This window comes from Macrobrachium rosenbergii, chromosome 48 (genome assembly GCF_040412425.1).
Source record: "Macrobrachium rosenbergii isolate ZJJX-2024 chromosome 48, ASM4041242v1, whole genome shotgun sequence".
NCBI lineage: Eukaryota > Metazoa > Arthropoda > Malacostraca > Decapoda > Palaemonidae > Macrobrachium > Macrobrachium rosenbergii.
The window spans coordinates 77,460,993-77,480,404 of NC_089788.1; the positions used below are offsets into that span (position 1 = coordinate 77,460,993).

General features: G+C 36.0%; 1 protein-coding gene and 1 long non-coding RNA gene across 2 annotated transcripts; both read right to left on the reverse strand.

The window, feature by feature from the left end:
* Positions 1–3,967: 3,967 nt before the first annotated feature.
* On the reverse strand, positions 3,968–8,960 carry LOC136831614 (uncharacterized). The gene is made up of 2 exons (XR_010850947.1): positions 8,854–8,960; positions 3,968–5,526 (listed from the first exon to the last, which is right to left on the reverse strand). It is a non-coding gene; the product is annotated as an uncharacterized lncRNA (long non-coding RNA).
* A 3,070-nt stretch (positions 8,961–12,030) lies between these two features.
* On the reverse strand, positions 12,031–17,461 carry LOC136831617 (apolipoprotein D-like). Its single transcript, XM_067092246.1, is given in 6 exon segments — positions 12,031–12,455; positions 13,623–13,730; positions 14,150–14,229; positions 16,605–16,729; positions 17,300–17,349; positions 17,352–17,461. Coding segments are annotated over 6 exon segments (597 nt in total). The 5' UTR covers positions 17,440–17,461; the 3' UTR covers positions 12,031–12,309.
* Between the last annotated feature and the right edge of the window lie 1,951 nt (positions 17,462–19,412).

Below are 19,412 nucleotides of genomic sequence, written 5' to 3' on the forward strand. Positions count from 1 at the left end.
ACCAACCCCTCTTATAGACTCCCTCTACATAACCCGTTTTCCTTGACTGATTTAGTCCTTGAGCAGTGACAGAGAAAACTGGAATACACCTGGAAAAGTACAAGGGAAGTGAGGCCATTTCCCATCTCGGTAATCAGCTGCCATCTTGGAAAACAACTCTGGATTGGTCTCAAAAACAGGCATCTGGCCGAGTACCTCCTGCTGAGGACAAATCCCTTCCTCGGGTCATTGCAAAGCTGGCTCCAAGGGGTAAAAAAAAAATATTTTTTTTTGTCTGATTGTTACTAGTAATCACCCCAAATTGAAAATTGTATATTTTTGGATTTAAATAAAAGGGAGTCCGGTTATTTATCGATTTTTATTTCTTCAATACATTTTCATATTCAATTGACTTTTCTGCAGTATACTACACAGAACTCAAACATTTTTAGTGTAATTGGTTACATACAAAGGACACGTCATTCAATACTATAGGCATTTGTACTGAACGTTTCCTTCTGATCTTACTAAACCTTTCTCCAGGCCATAGTTACACTTCAGTTTGGTTACTGAGGCAGACTCGTATCATGGTCTTAACTTTCTTAGTATATTCTTCAGCTCGTTTTTGTCCTTGATTGGATGCTATCAAGAATATTCAACTCGTCTTTCTTCTCATTTGGATACTATCAGTAGTACATTTTGGTAGCAGGTGTTCAACCGACTGTTCATTAATTTGTAATAACTTTACCTTGGCTTACTGAAAAATACCTTTGTTTTGCCATTTTACAGTTTACATTACCTTCATGTTAATGATACTTAAATACTTATTTGTCTGCATTATCAAATTTAATCAAGCCTTCTTGCTGCCCTTTTGTCATTTTCTTTGCTGGACACAGAGATACTCTTCCACTTCTACCTATTGCTCTCCACAACAGGGAATGCTTCTACCCTTCTGATTGAGAGAATGATTTCTCTCTTCTGACTTCGGGCAAGCCACTCGCTTATATACTTTGTAAAGTCTTAAAATGGCTTTTTAACCCTCTTGAGTAGAGGGGGCAATCTCTCTCTGTTTTATCACACATTATAATGAAACGGTTAAGAGAACGGTGAGCTACAATCACTCAGTTAGCCAGGCAGGGCAAACAAAACCGACTCTCGATTTCCAGATGACCTCGAGAGGAACTGGGATGATACCTTACAAGGGAACAATCTCAAGAGGAATAGAAGATTCATCAAAACTGTGATCGATAAGTTTACCTCTACAGTAATATGGGTATTCACACTGCTTTCCTCTTCTGAGGCACTGACTGGAGATTAGAAGTGCCTTGGCACCACATTCTGAGCAGCCAGTCCAAGAATGTTACTAGCATTATGGAATAGAATATAGAACATAGAATTTTGGCCAAAGGCCAAGCGCTGGGACCTCAGGAGGTCATTCAGCGCTGAAAGGAAAATTAAGAGGAAAAGGTTACAAAAGTGTAACGGGATGAAAACCTCTCAGTTGCACCATGAAACGATTGTTAGAAGGGGGTGGGGGAAAGTAAGATGGAAGAAAGAGAATATGAAAGGAGATACAGTAACAGGATTGAAAGGGGTTGCAGCTAGTGGCCAAAGGCACGCTGCAAAGAACCTCAGGTAACTCCTACAGTGCACAGCGCGAGGTGCACTGACGACACTACCCACTACGGGGTCTAGTGCAGCTGAAACTCAGGCCTTGACCACAATGAAGGAAGAACTCCTTTTCACAACAGCATTTACATGATACGGACTGTTGAGGCAAGACAACTTCTACAGAGAGACCAATTATATGCTTGGCAGCCTACTTGAAAGCACTGGACTTCTTTTGTAAGTTCTAGGGTACAGAGAGAGAGAGAGAGAGAGAGAGAGAGAGAGAGAGAGAGAGAGAGAGAGAGAGAGAGAGAGAGAGAGAGAGACTCACCAACGTTACTAGCCACAACAGATGGGAGAGAAAAGCAGATTCTTCCTTGATGGCAAGACTTGAAGGTACATGGCATTAGTGCCACTGTTGCTATGATTAGCGTTATGAAGGCAAGTGCCTGGAAACCCATTAGGACTAGCCACAATAAAGATCAAGAGAATGAAGCAAGATTGATAAGGTAAACCCAAAAAGGCTGACCGTCGTAGACACTGGGTGTTATACAAAAAGAAATCTCCCCATTCAACACAGACCTACACATCACCAGCTAAACACTGGAGAGCAAATCTTGAATACTGTCATCATTGTTCAGAGTCTATTGATAATTCTTACAGGAAAGGGTAAAAAGATGCCGACTTGTGTGAAAAGTTTTAGCAAAATAAAACTGCCATAACAAAACAGAACACTGGGGATACACAATGGAAGATAAATTTCCCTATATTAGAACAAACATCTCCAAAGAACAACTTTAAGATATGACAGTCAAGTGTTTCAATGCAGTTCAACCAGCCACTTTCTATAACATTACACAACTGAATTTATAGACCGACCACTTCATTTCTTAAAAGTTTGGCTACAAAGCCAAGCACTGGGGCACTTTCAGCCATTCGGTACTTAAGACAGTGAAAAGAGGGACTTGCAATGATTACACAGCGAGATGGAAGAAAAGGAGTTGGAACAGAGGCAAAGTAAAATGCTAAAAAGACTGGGTGCACCTGGGGGTAGAAGGGACATTGAAAACAACTTTTAGTTAGGCCTACAGTGTACCACTTTAGTGAACTGATCAAGACTGGAAGCCTTGCTGGAATAAATCAGGGTAACATCAATAGACTGTACACTGGTGCTCTTCACAATGAAAGTGGCATGCACCACCTTAGGACATAGACACTAACAACAATAGAAGTAAGACAACTGAATTAAGAATCTGAAGGAAATCTTATTCAAAACCATCAAGAAGGGAATGGTCATTAATCTGAAATAACATTACCCTGTTGCTGGAAAGTTGGAGACAACCAGTTCTAAGCCATAACATAAACAAGATGGTTCTTAGTTCCAGACAGGGAGCCACTTTTCCAGCCATGGTACAGCTTCAGCCCGATGCAAGACATCAAGGTTTTGGCACATCCAACTCTAAGCCATAACATAAACAAGAAGGTTCTTAGTTCCAGACAGGACACCACTTTTCCAGCCATGGTACAGCATCAACCCTGATGCAAGACATTAAGGTGTTATCACATACAATAGAATGTTGACATATCAAATACTTTCAGAAAATGAGAGATCAGTTTTTATACGTATGAATACCTCTGAGAGACAGTGAGAAAGCTGGTAAACAAAACACACACAACATTTATTGTATAGAAAAGCCTGAAATAATACACTAAAAAAAAACAATGCACTTGACTCAAAAAATTTTCCCATATTTCAAAAAATTTACGCTCACATTTGATAGAATGGCAATAACCATAAAAATTTAAAATTACACAGATTCTTGTCCTCATATCTCCATAATATTTTATGTCTATTTAGCCTATTTCTACTCGTTTTGGTAATGCTCTTAAGTAAACTGGGTAATTACAAGAATAACGCATTACACTCTCCTGCTTAAATCGTTTTGTTCCTCCATATTTCTTCAACTTTTGCTTGTTTTCTTTACAGTATCTTTAATTAATCAATCATTTACCTTACAATATAGATTTAAGTGTGACAAAGCTAAGTCATTAGGTATTGTATTCTGTACTTTGGACATTCAGTCACTCTACAATATTACTTTATATATTTGATCAGTCTTCAGTATGAAACGAACCATAATACCGAAGGGAAGAGAGAGAGAGAGAGAGAGAGAGAGAGAGAGAGAGAGAGAGAGAGAGAGAGAGAGAGAGAGAGAGAGAGAGAGAATGTGGTAGTCTGGGTATAGAAAGTAAATTAGGCACTTAAGGATTATTATTATTATTATTATTATTATTATTATTATTATTATTATTATTATTATTATTATTATTATTATTATTATTATTCAATAGATGAAACCTATTCACATGGAACAAGCCCACCAAAGGGGCCATGGTCTTGAAAATCAAGCTTCCAAAGAATATTACGGTGTTCTTTAGGAAGAATTAAGAGGAAGTAAAGTGAAATACTATGGTCCATAGTAGTACTGTGATTGACAGAAAGCAAAAAGTAAGCTTAACTTACTGATCTATTGAGTCCAAGCTGGAAGTTAGTCACATATTGCTTATGGGACAAAATACCTAATAATGGCATAATTTTTATACAATCCTGTTTAGTGAATACAATAATTGGAAAATGTTTTAAAATATGGCCAAAATACACAGCATTACCTATTTTCAAGCAAATGTTATACAATGAAACCTCTACAGACATGTGTCTTCGACGAATACAGGCAAGAATGCAAGAAGAATACAGCAATATTACATTCATTAAAGCAATTAGACAGCAGACAGTATTTACATAATTACAGAGGGAGTGGCAACGTGTATGCATTCAGACCTAAACTCAGGACAAGGCTTCTGGGCTGAAAAAATTGTACTGATGTTCAACTTCAAACTATTCCTTTTTGTTTCATTATAATGTGCACATTACTATGCTTGGAAGTTTTAAGAGGTGAATGCACAGGTGTAAATGTGCTTATATCTGTTGATAAATCAGTTCCTGCAATTTTACAATTAAATATCTTATTCCCGAGTTCATATTACAGCTGGTTACAGCTTGTAGTCTTTTGTTATTTCTGCATTCCTCCTTGCAGACTGTTGACGGTACCCACTGGCATTAAAAGATGGGACAGTGATGGTAGGAATACCTATGTATGTAATTTCATTATATTTTCACTAGAGTGAAAAGTTGGCAAAACAGTTGTTGGTGCATGTGTTGGAGGGGTGAACTGCAATGTATTGACTATTTGGCTTCTTTAAGTATGTTAACTCTAAGTATGTTGTTTAAGTGTTTTAATCTTTAATAACAGTGATATTGGTGTATTCTTGCTCATTTCCTATCTTCCTCCCTAAGTGGAAGACTTTATGTTGCTGTGTTCTTAGACCTTGTATATACCTCTGCCAGATCATTGAAACTATGTTTATTACATAATTTAAGGAAAAATTTACTAACATGAAGAGGGCCTTGAGGCATTACTTGGTTCTCATACATTCAAGGTATTTCTGTAAACTTTGATCTTTCCTTTTGTCGTTGTATAACTACATTATTGTCCCAGTTCAATAAATTGTTAACACATTTTGCTCTCGCTTCCTGCTTTATCATCTTTGCCTTTCCTAATAACTGACTGATAAATCTGCTTCACTTCCCTAGATATTATGTCATTTGCCTCACATTTTACTGACACGTTTAACATTCAACTGTTTTTCAAAAAATTATTCGCATAGAAAGTAAAAATGCATCTTCCCTGGTCCAAGGCAAGACATTTCTCTTCACTTGTGCCCAAGTGCCAATGACGGGCAGATAAACCAAAATGGCTGTTGCAGCTATGCCCTCCACCTTCTTGAGGGAGTACCCTATCTCATCTGTTAAAAGTCCTCCTTCCTGAAGATAAGAGACTTGTACAATGATAAGTATCCCTCACACGTTGCCAGCAGTACCTGGAATGAAGAGAAATAACTTAGTATAAATAATAACTTTCAAAAGAGTCCTGGCTTCACAAACTGTCTCTTATCAAGTCTAACTATCCCTTACCTAAGTAGTTTAAGGGCAATTAAACCCTGAATGACTAACCACTACATCAATTCAAGATTCTTATAGAGTTGAATATTAAATTTAGGCCAAAGGCCAACACTTGAACCTACGAGGTCATTCAGCACTGAAACGGAAATTGGCAGTAAAAGGTTTGAAAGGTGTGACAGGAGGAAAACCTCAAAGCAGTTGCAGTATGAATCAATTGTTTGGAGACGATGGAATGTAAGACTGGAGAAAGTGAATATGAAAGGATTTACAGTAAAAGAAACGAAAGGGATTGGAGCTAGGGGCCGAGGGCAAGCTGCAAAGAACCTTAAGTAATGCCTACAGTGCAACACATGAGGTGCAATGACGGCACTACGTGATGCAACAAATTAGGCCTTTCAAGCTCTCTTGTAGGCCTAGGGATTTGTGACATAAATTAAGCCTCTAACTACTTTTACAGCTCTTGGTCAGGTGAAACTAACTACCAATGACCTTACAATAAGTATATCCATAGCAACAGGCTACATGAACTTGAAATGGATATTTTTAATACTATTAAATGGGTATCACGCAAATAACTAGACTGACTGGTTTATAAAGATTAGAATCACAACAACTGACAACCAGAGCAAGTCTATGACAATGGTTGCAGGCCAGGCCTGAGAAGGGTGCCACACGTTCAAGGTTACTAGGAAGTACTAGGCTATTACTGCCCTAAAATGGAAAACTGCAGTATCTACAAAATTGTTGAAATTGAGATATGCCACCTATTGGGCTCGTGAAACACTGATACACAAGTTATTGCAGTTTCAGAGTGATTCTTCAATGCTTTCCATGAGTATTTGGAGGTCCCATTTGCAGTATTTGCAAAATCAGTAGTAAGGCAAGGGAGTATCTACCATTTTTCCCAGTTTTGTATTTTTGCAGATACTGCAGTCTTCCATTTTAGGGCAGCAATATATCCAAGACAAAAATATTTGGAAAAGGTGGCTTTAACTAGGAATACTGAATAGGCTTAGCTATACAGGACCAAATGCTTTAAGAGAACTTGATGACATGATATCCTGTCCATCCATGGTATTGCAAGTTTAAAAACCATGTAAATTCAAGTTCTGATACATTATGAGAGAATACAGAAACAAATAACAGTCAAATCAGTCAAGATTAGACTAAACAAGGCCTATATTTAACCTAATTGGCTCAGCTACATTTATCAATTTCACTAAAAGCTGTAATCCAATTCACTAGTGCTTTGATCTATATTATTATATTTCAGCAGATGAAACCTATTCACATGAAATAAGTCCACCAAAGGGGCCACTGACTTGAAATTCAAGCTTCCAAAGATGGTTTCAGTCTCCCACTGCAAACCCCACACTGCAGCAGTAACTGATCATGATACAGAGCCAGTGATTTTTCATTGCCCTGGGGGAGACACAAACCCACCACACATGAGTGGCATGCCATGACACTAACCACTATCCCAACAGACCAGTAAATATGTAAATCACCAATAAATTATGCAAAGCTATCATGTTTAAAATCCGGATACCACTTTTGACTCAAAACCTATATAAATACATCAGCATTTAAGAAACACAAATTGCATCATATTGCGATCATATACAGGATTAAACTTGGCAATTCACTCATTTTAAGACCAAAAACCATTAAACACATACAGAAACTTAAGCTTCTTGGGTGAAAAAAATCAGATTTTCCTGAACCTGTGGCTGACAAATCGAGTTTTTGTTACACCATTATACTGTACAGTACATTTACAATCCCTTTTCACTGATAAAAGCAGTAAATCAAACTTCATTGTAAAATATGGCATTAAGATACATTCCCATTCATAAATGTAGCAGATGAAACACCATTCCCATTTGAGAACTATTATTTTCTTTTAAAATATAAAAAGCAGTAACGGCTTCATTAACAATCTAATACCCCTTATATTAGTCTTGTTTTGGTATCTTCTATATTGACCTAAAATGAGCAGAAAATGTCCTAGGATTTTCCTTTAAAATTTATGGGTTACTCTCAAAACCATCCTTCACCTTGAATTTCACCACATATGTGATTTATTTTGACTACACGATTACCTGGTAATAAAAAAATACCTGCTTGGGTAAGACTGAGCTATACCTAACCTGCACTTGAACGCCTCACATTTTGGTAACATTTTCTTCAGTATAACTTACAGTCTCGCCTTTTCAGAATAATAATGTTGTCCATTCTAGCCCAAGCTGAACTTCCATACACTAAATTTTATCATAACCCACACCTGAGGATCAGGTATTCTAAATTCATACTAGGCCTACTATGGGTGCTCTGCCGAGCATTACTACCTATGGTTTAGACACAACTTAACCGTTTTAAACACCTTTCTCTCTGTCTCCATAGGCTTCTTAGGTCCTGCTGAATCCTTGAAGCTTCAAATATTCACCAAGGTTAGTTTTATAACCAAACCTTAACCTACTTGACCTTTCTTACTATATTTTCAAAGCTCTGTGCTTCTCGAAATGAAACTATCTATTATTACCATGATGACTCTTCAACTATCACCTTTTTTTTCATTGTTTTACCCAATAAGCACTTTATTCTTCTGCCAAGACAGTTTCATTAGCACGTTACTAATAAATGCAAACACTTCACTAGAACTTTTTACCAAAATCTTACACCAATTTCAGAGAACATAAAAGTATTCAGTAGGCTACCACAGAAAGTAACGTGATCTTGTGTCACAGTTCAACTGGCATCAGTGAGGTAGCCTAGGCTAATCTAGGCTTTCACGAGACGATTCCCGAAATATGCCTTAAGTAATTCTACAAAAAAGTTCTGCTAAGGTCGTTACTTAGTACCAGGCAACTCAGTACGTAAAAACAAACAAAATACTAAAAATTTCTCAAATTATCCCAACTGCACTGCGTTACATACGCCCTTTTCAATACTGGCCAAAAAATTGTCTTAATAAACGATATCTCTGGTCGGAACTCTTCTGTAGAATTACATGGGCCTAAATCCCAGTGGGACGCTACAGCATGAGGTTTCTTCGTAAAGGCAACTTGACACTTCCTGAATAAGCTTAGGCTATGGTAGCCTGGTAGGGCAATGTGACACTAAAATTCAACAATCTCGCTACATTTTTCCGTGTCTAGCACACTTTTAAGCTAGTTACGTTTATATACACCTTTAACCTACCTAATGGACATATTATTAAGCTTACGTAACTGGACGGAACTTACATTTAGCAGAAGATAGAAGGAAATTCACACCACAGAGAGAAGATGGCTGAAGATGGCTGCTGGTGGGCGAAGGTTCACCAGTGCAGTTAGGTCACGTGACTCTGGTTCCAATAATGTCCAGAAAGATTTGAACGATATTCCACAGTATTTCTCTTTACTTTTAATGCATTTTAGAGGTTAATGTTGATAGACCTAACGATATAAACGGTTTTTGAAATATCATAAACGATATTATTTTATCGTCATTTCTAAAACATAGCTTTAAAATATAGCCTTCCGTTCAAAATTTAAATCTATGTCGTATCTATTATTCATCTATCCATTCATTCATGCTTATATTTATCGATAAGCGAATATTTATTCACAGGCGCACGGTAAATGAACCTTTGTGGTATAGAAAGAATGGAATGGAATGTGGAAGTTTAGGTTAAAGGCCAGGCACTGGGACCTATAAGGTCATTCAGCGCTGAAATGGAAACTGAGAGTAGGTAGGTTTGACAGGTGTAACAGGAGGGAAACCTCAAGGCAGTTGCACTTTGAAATCATTGTTAGGAGAGGGTGGATAGCAAGTTGGAAGAAAGATATGAATGGAGGTACAGTAAAAGGAACGAAAGGGATTGCAGCTAGGGGCCTAAGAAGGCACGCTGCAAAGAACCTTAAGTATTGCCTACAGTGCACCTCATGAGGTGCACTGACGGCACTAACCCCCTACAGGGAATTAGATAATGGGTATACAGGTAAATTTACAGTATTCACTATTTAACCTTAAGTATTGAGAGAGAGAGAGAGAGAGAGAGAGAGAGAGAGAGAGAGAGAGAGAGAGAGAGATTGAGAGAGAGATCTTTGAAGTGGAATATTTGGGCCAATCTGTCGTTGTCTTTCTGGATTTAATACCTATAGATTAGTTTTAAGAGAGAGAGAGAGAGAGAGAGAGAGAGAGAGAGAGAGAGAGAGAGAGAGAGAGAGAGAGAGAGAGAGATTTAAAATTATATTTTTTGTTGCCGATTTGTTCTTTTACTTCTGGATTAGATACCTATAAATTAGGTTTAAAATACAGAGAGAGAGAGAGAGAGAGAGAGAGAGAGAGAGAGAGAGTGGTGTTATATTATGTAGTTTTCTCTGAATTAGATATCTACAAGTTAGGTTTTAAGGAGAGAGAGAGAGCATTATGAAGTTTTCCCTAAAGAGAGAGAAAAATTAGATTAAAGAGAGAGAGAGAGGTGTTGCATTATGAAGTTTTCCCTAAATTAGATATCTAAAAGTTAGGTATTAAAGAGAGAGTGAGAGAGAGAGAGTGAGAGAGGTGTTGTATTATGAAGTTTTCCCTGAATTAGATATCTAAAAGCTAGGTTTTAAAGAGAGAGAGAGAGAGAGAGAGAAAGGTGACACTGTGTTATCTATAAGTCCCTAGTTCATAAATATATAAATTTCTTTCTAAAGTCAAACTCAGAAATCATCTAGAACACCACCATTTTTATCCTCTGATGAAGACTTTCCTCACCTCATCAAGGAAACGGCGCTTAAATAATCACATCAGTCAATTATTGCTAAGAAAAGTCCTTAGGAGCCCTAAGGATATCTTCAACAGATGAATCCTCAACACCTGACGCATTATCCCCCGCAGGAGTTCCTGACAGAAATCCTACAAATATATATATATATATATATATATATATATATATATATATATATATATATATATATATATATATATATATATATATATATATATAATGTGTATTATATATGCTCAGAATTCTCATATGTGTGTATATATATATACATATACATTTATACATCTGAAAAATACAATAACACCTCCAATTATCATCAAAGTACATAACTTCAAAAACGAAGCTTGGATCCAAATCGTAATTACTTTTCAAAACACAGGACGTACAGAACATACGTTCAATTTCATCGAATCCTGTATTCAATTAAGGATATTAAATGCTGGGGACCCTTATTCCACGAACGTCCCTTCTTCAGGTAACTTCCTGATGTCCTGATGTCCCTGGCTGTAACCCCGGAGACCTTTTAATTAAAGGAGCGTGTTGATGACTTCGAAGGGAGACGTTTCTCTTTGTCCGAATTTTCCTCGGAAGGTGGAAGGGGAGCCTCTAGTATTTTGTTGATGCGATGGAAAAAAAAAGGTTATATATAAGATTTTTGGTCGTTTTAATTAATGTTTGAGACGGAGCGTCGTTCACGATCTTGTTTATTGTCATTTTTAATCATACGTATTTTGCTTTCTTATATATTTTCATTTTTTTTTATCTTATATATTTTCCTCTTTCATCTTTTTATGAATTTATTTTTTTTAATAAGTGAGATCTCTTCTTTCAGTGTTTGCCGTTACCCTTTCTTACTTCTTAATGAGCACCATATTGTTTGGAAGTTCGAATTTCAAGTCAATGGCCTCTTTTGTTTGTTTGTTCTATACGAATAGGATTCATGTTCTGAATAATAATAATAATAATAATAATAATAATAATAATAATAATAATAATAATAATAATAATAATAATAATAATAATAATTTCTTATGAATTATCCTTTTTTATCTTATATATTATCATTATCTTATATATATGTTTGCAGTTTTTGTCTTATATATTTACCTTTCTTAATTCTCTTAGGCAGTTTAGTCTTTATTTCTGTTTATCTATATCAGTACTGGGCTCCTTTCTCTATTGGAACCTTTAGGCTGGTAGGTTTCTAAAAAACTTAAGCCCCTAAATCTTCCAGGCAGGATGGGCCACAGTGGCTGTCTTCCTATTCCTAAGGAGAGATCAACTTTATTTTAGTCATTATTAATATATTTCTCTTCACTCACATTCCTTAGGTCTTCATTTTTAGTGCGAGCTACTTGTCTCTCAGGATATATCTGCTGCTTCTGTTAAAATCCTCTATATATTAATGTTAGTGAGGTATGCTCTTCTTGCAGTGTCAGCAGATTTTACTTACAAGTTCTGCGTTACAGAGTTAGTGCGTTCTACGCAACTTACACACCTTCGTTAGTATGTGCTACTCTCCTTAAAGACTTAGTGGGTGCTACTCGTCTTGTAAAGCATTAGCAACGTTCATTAACAATCTCGGCTTATTAACATCAAAACCAGTGTAGATAAATTAAAAATGTCAAGGTATTAAGACAATAAAAAACAATATATTTTCTATTACTTTTATATAATAAAAGTTAAGAAAAACCCGCACTTAAATTTAATCAAAAGTGTTAAAATATTCAGGTTTTCATTTAAAAGGTAAGTTTCATTTAAAAAAAAAGATTTATACAAAAACTCATCCCAGTAGGCCAGGCCTCTCTTCGAACTCTTGCGAAAATTCCTTTTAAACTGATAAATATAAATTGTTGTAATCCTTTTCAAAATGCCCATTTGTTTTAGAGCTGATCAAACAGAAGTTGTTTACTCTAAAAGCCTCCAAAAGAATCTACAACATCTAAATTTGTCTTCTGGGACAAGATGGATCCTGGAGGGTAGGTTCATATCTGGCAGAGTCCACATTCACCTTCAGGAGCCATTCCTTGAGGTCCCTCAAGAATCCAGGAGGAATCATTGGTTTGCGAGCCAGGATCCAGGAAAATTCTAGAATGAGATACAAATTGTTTCAGTCAAAAGTATTTTGCAGTCACAGTTCAACATAAGATGAAAGAAACTATTAAGTTCTTTGAAGGTGCTAAACATGTCACAAACATTTTCCATACATGTTGTAAACTTGTCACAGTGTTTTAAACATGTCACAAACATGTTGTAGACTTGTCACAGTGTGTTAAACCTGTCACAAACATGTTGTAAACTTGTCACACTATCTTCAACATGTCAAAACATATTGTAAACTTGTCACAGTGTGTTAAACATGTCACAAACATATTGTAAACTTGTCACAGTATCTTAAACATGTCACAAACATATTGTAAACTTGTCACAGTGTCATAAACATGTCACAAACTGTTTTAAACTTGTCACATACATATCACCAACATTTTGAGAACAAGTCAGTGACTGTCAGACCAGAATGAATCCTTGGCAAATGCTGGATAATTATATGAAGAATGGTTTAAGACTACCAATAAGTCACTGACTTGTATTTAACTTGTTTGTGATAAGTATGCAATAAGTTGTCGATATGTGTTTCTGACATGTGTCAAGTAATTTTCAAGCAATAATAATAATAATACTAATAATAATAATAATAATAATAATAATAAAACCATAATAATAATAATAATAATAATAATAATAATGAAGACCCTCTTTAAACCATACCCCCTTAAATATTACTCATGCATTAAGTGGACCCCGGCCTATTCACTGTTCCGGATTCGCGGCTTCACATATTCGCGGATTCACAGAAAATTCGCGGTATTTTTCATTGGGAAATATTCACAAATTACAGTATTTTCATATCATTTTCGTGACTAAATGCACGTTTTGTTATAAAACTATATAAATATTCAGGTATAAGCATTTTTAGAGGGTTTTTGGTGTTTTGAACTATCAAAATAGGCAGTTGCAAGCGTTTTTAGAAGGGTTTTAAGTATTCGCGGATTTTAGCTATTCGCTGGGGTAGTGGAACGCATCCCCCGCGAATACCGGGGGTCGACTACTGAAGCAGATATTAGTGTATGTCCTGCGTGGCTCCATCTCCTATCAGGAGAAATATCTAACCTACTGAAATATTACATCAACACACATTTATATAAATTTATTATAAATTTATCTAAATATTTACAAACTTCCCAACACACTCACCAAGCTTATTTCCATTAAACGAGGCGCATGTATAAACAACAGCATAATTCTTGTAGTCTGTAGCCACAACATTGTAGTTGGGAACGCCCCTCTGTGTAAATGAGTTACCTGGAAATAAATGTACAATTATCAGGTTTATACAGATAGATACAATACTAAGTAGTTGGTTAAGTATAAGGTATAATAAAGACTGAACTTAGAGGTTGGCCATTAGGTAAACTTTAGATTTTCAGGAAGCCATCATAATACAGTTATTATATATAAGCAATGTCCTCTAAGCCTTGCAATTACAACCAAAATGATTGTGTTTTAACACAGTTCAAAAGGAACTGAAATCATCCAAACTGAATTGAGATCTTTTGATAAGGATCAAATTATTAATAAATGAAAGAAATTTTCAGTCCATTCTTGACGCACAATTTAAAAATATTTAGAAAACACAACATCTGTAAAAGTTTTCTGGAAATTTTGATTACTGATCAACGGTGCGTCCGATTTCTAACCTTCAAGGTCCTATGCTTTCTTACCTGGAAACTCGACGATCAGTTTGGCCTCAGAAGAATTCGGCAGAGGTGAAGCCACTCCGAATATAGTATTCAGTTTTCCCCTGCAAGAGAATTATTAGTTTTTAGCTAACAGCAAACATCCACCAAGGCAGAGTAATCGACCTTACTAAAAGATGTCCCATCTTCCCTAAAGTTATATTCCTATCCCTCCCAAAAAATGTAATCAGGTGTTGGCTGATAAAATGGTCACCATTGGTGAAATGTTTCAGTCAAAATCCACCTGTAGCATTGTTTAACCCTGCTGTCAAACAAAAACAGTAATTATGGCATGAAAATATGGTTAAACACTGTCATAACACTGTACACACACACACACACACACATATAATGTATATATATATATATATATATATATATATATATATATATATATATATATATATATATATATATATATATATATATATATATATATATATATATATATATATATATATATATATGTATATAATATATACAGTATATATATAATTATATATACTTATATATGACGACAATTTACATTTTTGGTACATAGATAAATATGCAAATGAAGACGTGAAGATATCATGAAGCAAAGTAGACAGAATAAAAGGAAAATATGTAGACAGATAGATGGATAGATAAATAGATAGACAGACAGATAGATAGATAGACAGATATAGTTACAAAATCCACTGTTTACGTAAATTGCAACACCAACTACGAGGCAAAGGCTCAAGTATTCACCCAGCCCTGGCAAGTTGATATTTGCATACCTGTCCTCAGAGTCATACTTAACGAACCACTGATTTCTTCAGGGACTTCCATCCTTTAAGGATTTAATGAAGGCCGAAAGAGAGAGAGAGAGAGAGAGAGAGAGAGAGAGAGAGAGAGAGAGAGAGAGAGAGAGAGAGAGAGAGAGAGAAGAGATAATAATAATATCTGCAAATGATCAAAATGATGCAGCTATAAGTGACTGTAACAGAGAGAGAGAGAGAGAGAGAGAGAGAGAGAGAGAGAGAGAGAGAGAGAGAGAGAGAGAGAGAGAGAGAGAGAGAGAGAGTCTTAAACATCAAATGGTGTAACCATGACCAACTCTAACCCAGAGAGAGAGAGAGAGAGAGAGAGAGAGAGAGGGTCTTAAACATCCAATACTGTTTCAAAAAAGTGAAATCACAGACTTGGAAAGTCACCCACAAACAGAATTTTAACTTATATATATTTTTTCTTATTCTTTTTTAATAAGTGAGTGGGATCTCTTCTTTCTATATTTCCCTTTACCTCCTCTTACTTCTTCCTAATGAACACCATATTATTCTTTGGAAGCTTGAATTTCGAGTCAATGGCCCCTTAGGTGAGCTTGTTCCATGTGAATAGGTTTCATCTGAATAATAATAATAATAATAATAATAATAATAATAATAATAATAATAGCCAGAAATGAAAGACTTTTAGCTACATTAACAATAAACAATGATATAGATTAAATCAAGGAGCTAAGAATTGTCTTAAAAAAAAGACAATACTAAGTCACTTATAGATCAAACTTCAAAATATTAAGTATAGAAAATTTCTTAAAATCGATATATATATGACTTACATAACATTTATATAGGATTTGAGAACGTCGGTGATATTAAGGAACAAGTGAAAAATGCGGCGAAGTTTCTTCGGCGCAGTCGAGTTTTCTGTACAGAGCATAATCAAGGCCACCGATAATGGATCTATCTTTAGGTGATCTTGGTATAATGCTGTATGAGCCGCGGCCCATGAAACTCTCAGCCGGCCGTAGTGGCCTGTGTTGTTGCGTTGCCAGAAGCACGATTATGGCTAACTTTACCGTTAAATCAAATAAAAACTTCTGAGGCTAGAGGGCTGCAATTTGGTATGTTTGATGATTGGAGGGTGGATGGTTAACGTACCAATTTGCAGCCCTGTAGCCTCAGTAGTTTTTAAAATATGTGGCTGGATAGAAAAAAGTGCGGACGGACTGACAAAGCCGGCACAATAGTTTTCTTTTACAGAGAACTAAAAACTGCGTGATTACAGACTTGAAAGAAAGGAAATTGCTATCACCCCGGAAGGTCCAACATCCTGTAATAAAAGGTGTATGGTTCACGCTTCTCCACCCAAGCGATTCGTCTGTGACATTAGCTCTCGCTCCAGGGAGACCTAACCACTTAAACCCCAGTTGATCGAGTTCCCTTCACGCCTGGGCTACTTAAGGACAATGGTTAAATATCCCACTTTTATCAGTTTATTAATTTATCAATTTTTTTACTGTTTTTAATAACTGTGAAACAATTGTTAGAAGAGGGTTAAGGAAAGTAAGGTAGAAGAAAGAATACGAGTGGAGGAGGTTCAGTAAAAGAAATGAAAGGGGTTCCAGCCAAGGACCGAAGGGACGCCGCTGCGAAGATCCTTAAGTAATGAGTAATCCCGAGTATATACTTACGCTTCCACGTCACTGTTGGCCACTGATATGCTTCCGTTGTTGAGAAGGGCGTAATCGGCAGTCACGCAATCGCCGTTTTGGAAAGGGTTGAAGAACCTCTCAATCTCATACCACCTGCCTAGATACTGGTGAGGAAAAGACACTGAATTATTATTATTATTATTATTATTATTATTATTATTATTATTATTATTATTATTATTATTATTATTATTATTATTATTATTATTCAAAAAGTGAACCCTATTCATATGGAACAAGCCCACCAAAGAGGCCACTGACTTGAAATTCAAGCTTCCAAAGATTATTATTATTATTATTATTATTATTATTATTATTATTATTATTATTATTATTATTATTATTACTCAGAAGATGAACCCTATTCATATGGAACAAGCCCACCAAAGGGGCCATTGACTTGAAATTCAAGCTTCCAAAGATTATTATTATTATTATTATTATTATTATTATTATTATTATTATTATTATTATTATTATTATTATTATTCAGAAGATGAACCCTATTCATTAGGAAGTAAGAGAAGGTAACGGGAAATACGGAAAGAAGAGAATTCGCTTATCAAAAAAGAAAAAATAAATGAATAAATCAATAAACAGATAAAAACGTATTAAAATCCAACTGAAGTACAAAAAAAATAGAAAAACATAAATATTCACATGTGGTCACTTACCGCGTGGACATTGAAATTCGTAACGACTGGCACTCTGGGGCAAGGTCCGGCGCCGGTGCCCTGGGCATGTACGGCGTAGGATTCTGGGGCAGGCAAACTGCGGCTGTGATCAAGCAAAACCCGAGGATGACTGATTGCATGGCTGCTGTGGCTGTGGGACTTCTGAAAGGGTTAACGATATTATCAGACATTAGACAGTTTGAGGACTCGAGCTTAATTTTCGTGATGCTAAGTAATGTGGTTAAAATAGGTGGTTAAAATGTGGTTAAACACTGTGGTTAAAAATGTTATGAAAGTGGTTAAAATGTGGTTAAACGCAATATTCCTAAATTTATTCTAGTTTATGTGCAACTCAGTAGTGTGGTTAAAACTTAACAATTCAAGAAAATTAGGCTTGCAAAACTACAAATATATATATATATATATATATATATATATATATATATATATATATATATATATATATATATATATTTCTATTTTTATAAATAATTATATATTTATTGTATATATACTTGAAAAAATATATAGCATACTACCCAAGAAATCATCTAGTAGTTGGTAAAAGACAATTTGGCAAATTAAAAAAAAATTCAAATGAATAAAATGTCATAATTCATAAGAAAATACTAAACATTTCGTCAAAAGTAATAGCTATACCTCAAATTACCTTCAAGCTCTAAGCACGCAATAAATATGTAGGTTACAGAGGAAATAGAAAATACGACAAAATAGTAAAAAATGCAACAAATTATAAGCTCTGAGGAATCTGTCTTGCAACATTGCTGCTTATTTTCAAACACGCAAACCTCACACAAAAAGACACAATACTCAATCTGCAGGTAAGCTTCACGTTCGAGTAGATTCTCCAACAAATAACCATGACGCAATACCTGTGTGTGTGTGTGTGTGTGTGTTCTGGGGGGATGGGGGAAGCCAGCCATTCATCCAGCCATTCAAAAGGCCGTTCAGGATTTCATAGAAACTCTTATTTAAGGGGCGCTGGAGGCCATTACAAAATCACTATGCATACACTGATGTTCTACTGCACTCCAGTTGGAGTTTATAGTCGCGTCCTTCCCTCCTGGTCACGCCTCTGGCTTATGCGTGCTATTGTTGCATGTTCTTTTGACGTTCCGTTATTTTACCACTCACCAGAGAGAGAGAGAGAGAGAGAGAGAGAGAGAGAGAGAGAGAGAGAGAGAGAGTCTCCGCTTATTAATTTTTTAAATATTTACTTTGCCAATTTATCAATCATTTTCCTCCTGGATGAAAAATTTAAAAGTTGGGCTTGAGAGAGAGAGAGAGAGAGAGAGAGAGAGAGAGAGAGAGAGAGAGAGAGAGAGAGAGAGAGAGTCTACGCTTGTCAGTAGTTCAAATATTTCCTTTGCTAATCAATCATTTTCCCACTGGATTGAAAAAATTTAAAATTGGGCTTGAGAGAGAGAGAGAGAGAGAGAGAGAGAGAGAGAGAGAGAGAGAGAGAGAGAGAGAGAGAGAGAGAGAGAGAGAGAGGCATTTGGTGGTTTAGACCGTTGTCTGCTTGATCCTAAAATTTACCTACTAGGAGAGAGAGAGAGAGAGAGAGAGAGAGAGAGAGAGAGAGAGAGAGAGAGAGAGAGAGAGACTGCAGAGGGTCATTTTGTGGTTTAGAATGTCTGTCTCGTCCGCTTGATTCCAAATTTGGAGAGAGAGAGAGAGAGAGAGAGAGAGAGAATTCTGAAGACCAACTCGATCATTCTGATAATTCTACTACTCATTACTCAAAGCATGGAAATGTATCACAGAGAAATTGAAATCACTGAAAAGTACATCAAACAGAAAATTCGCAAAGATACGAACGCCCCAAATTGCGTATATACGCAAAAAAAAAAAAAAAACTTGCCTGGTTGCTTGAGTGCTTGGGAACAAAGGACGAAACTAGAACCTAAGGCAGAGTGGTATCAACGGGCGCATGCGCGGTTGCCCAGTCGCAGACCAGTAACCTGTTTCAAACCAGGTTTAAAATCGGGTTTTTTTATGGGAATAAAACCACTCCAGGGAATTTGCATTTGCAAGCAAGTTCGTCTTCCAAGTTTTTGTGGATGCTTGCGTGACCTAAACGTCACCTTGC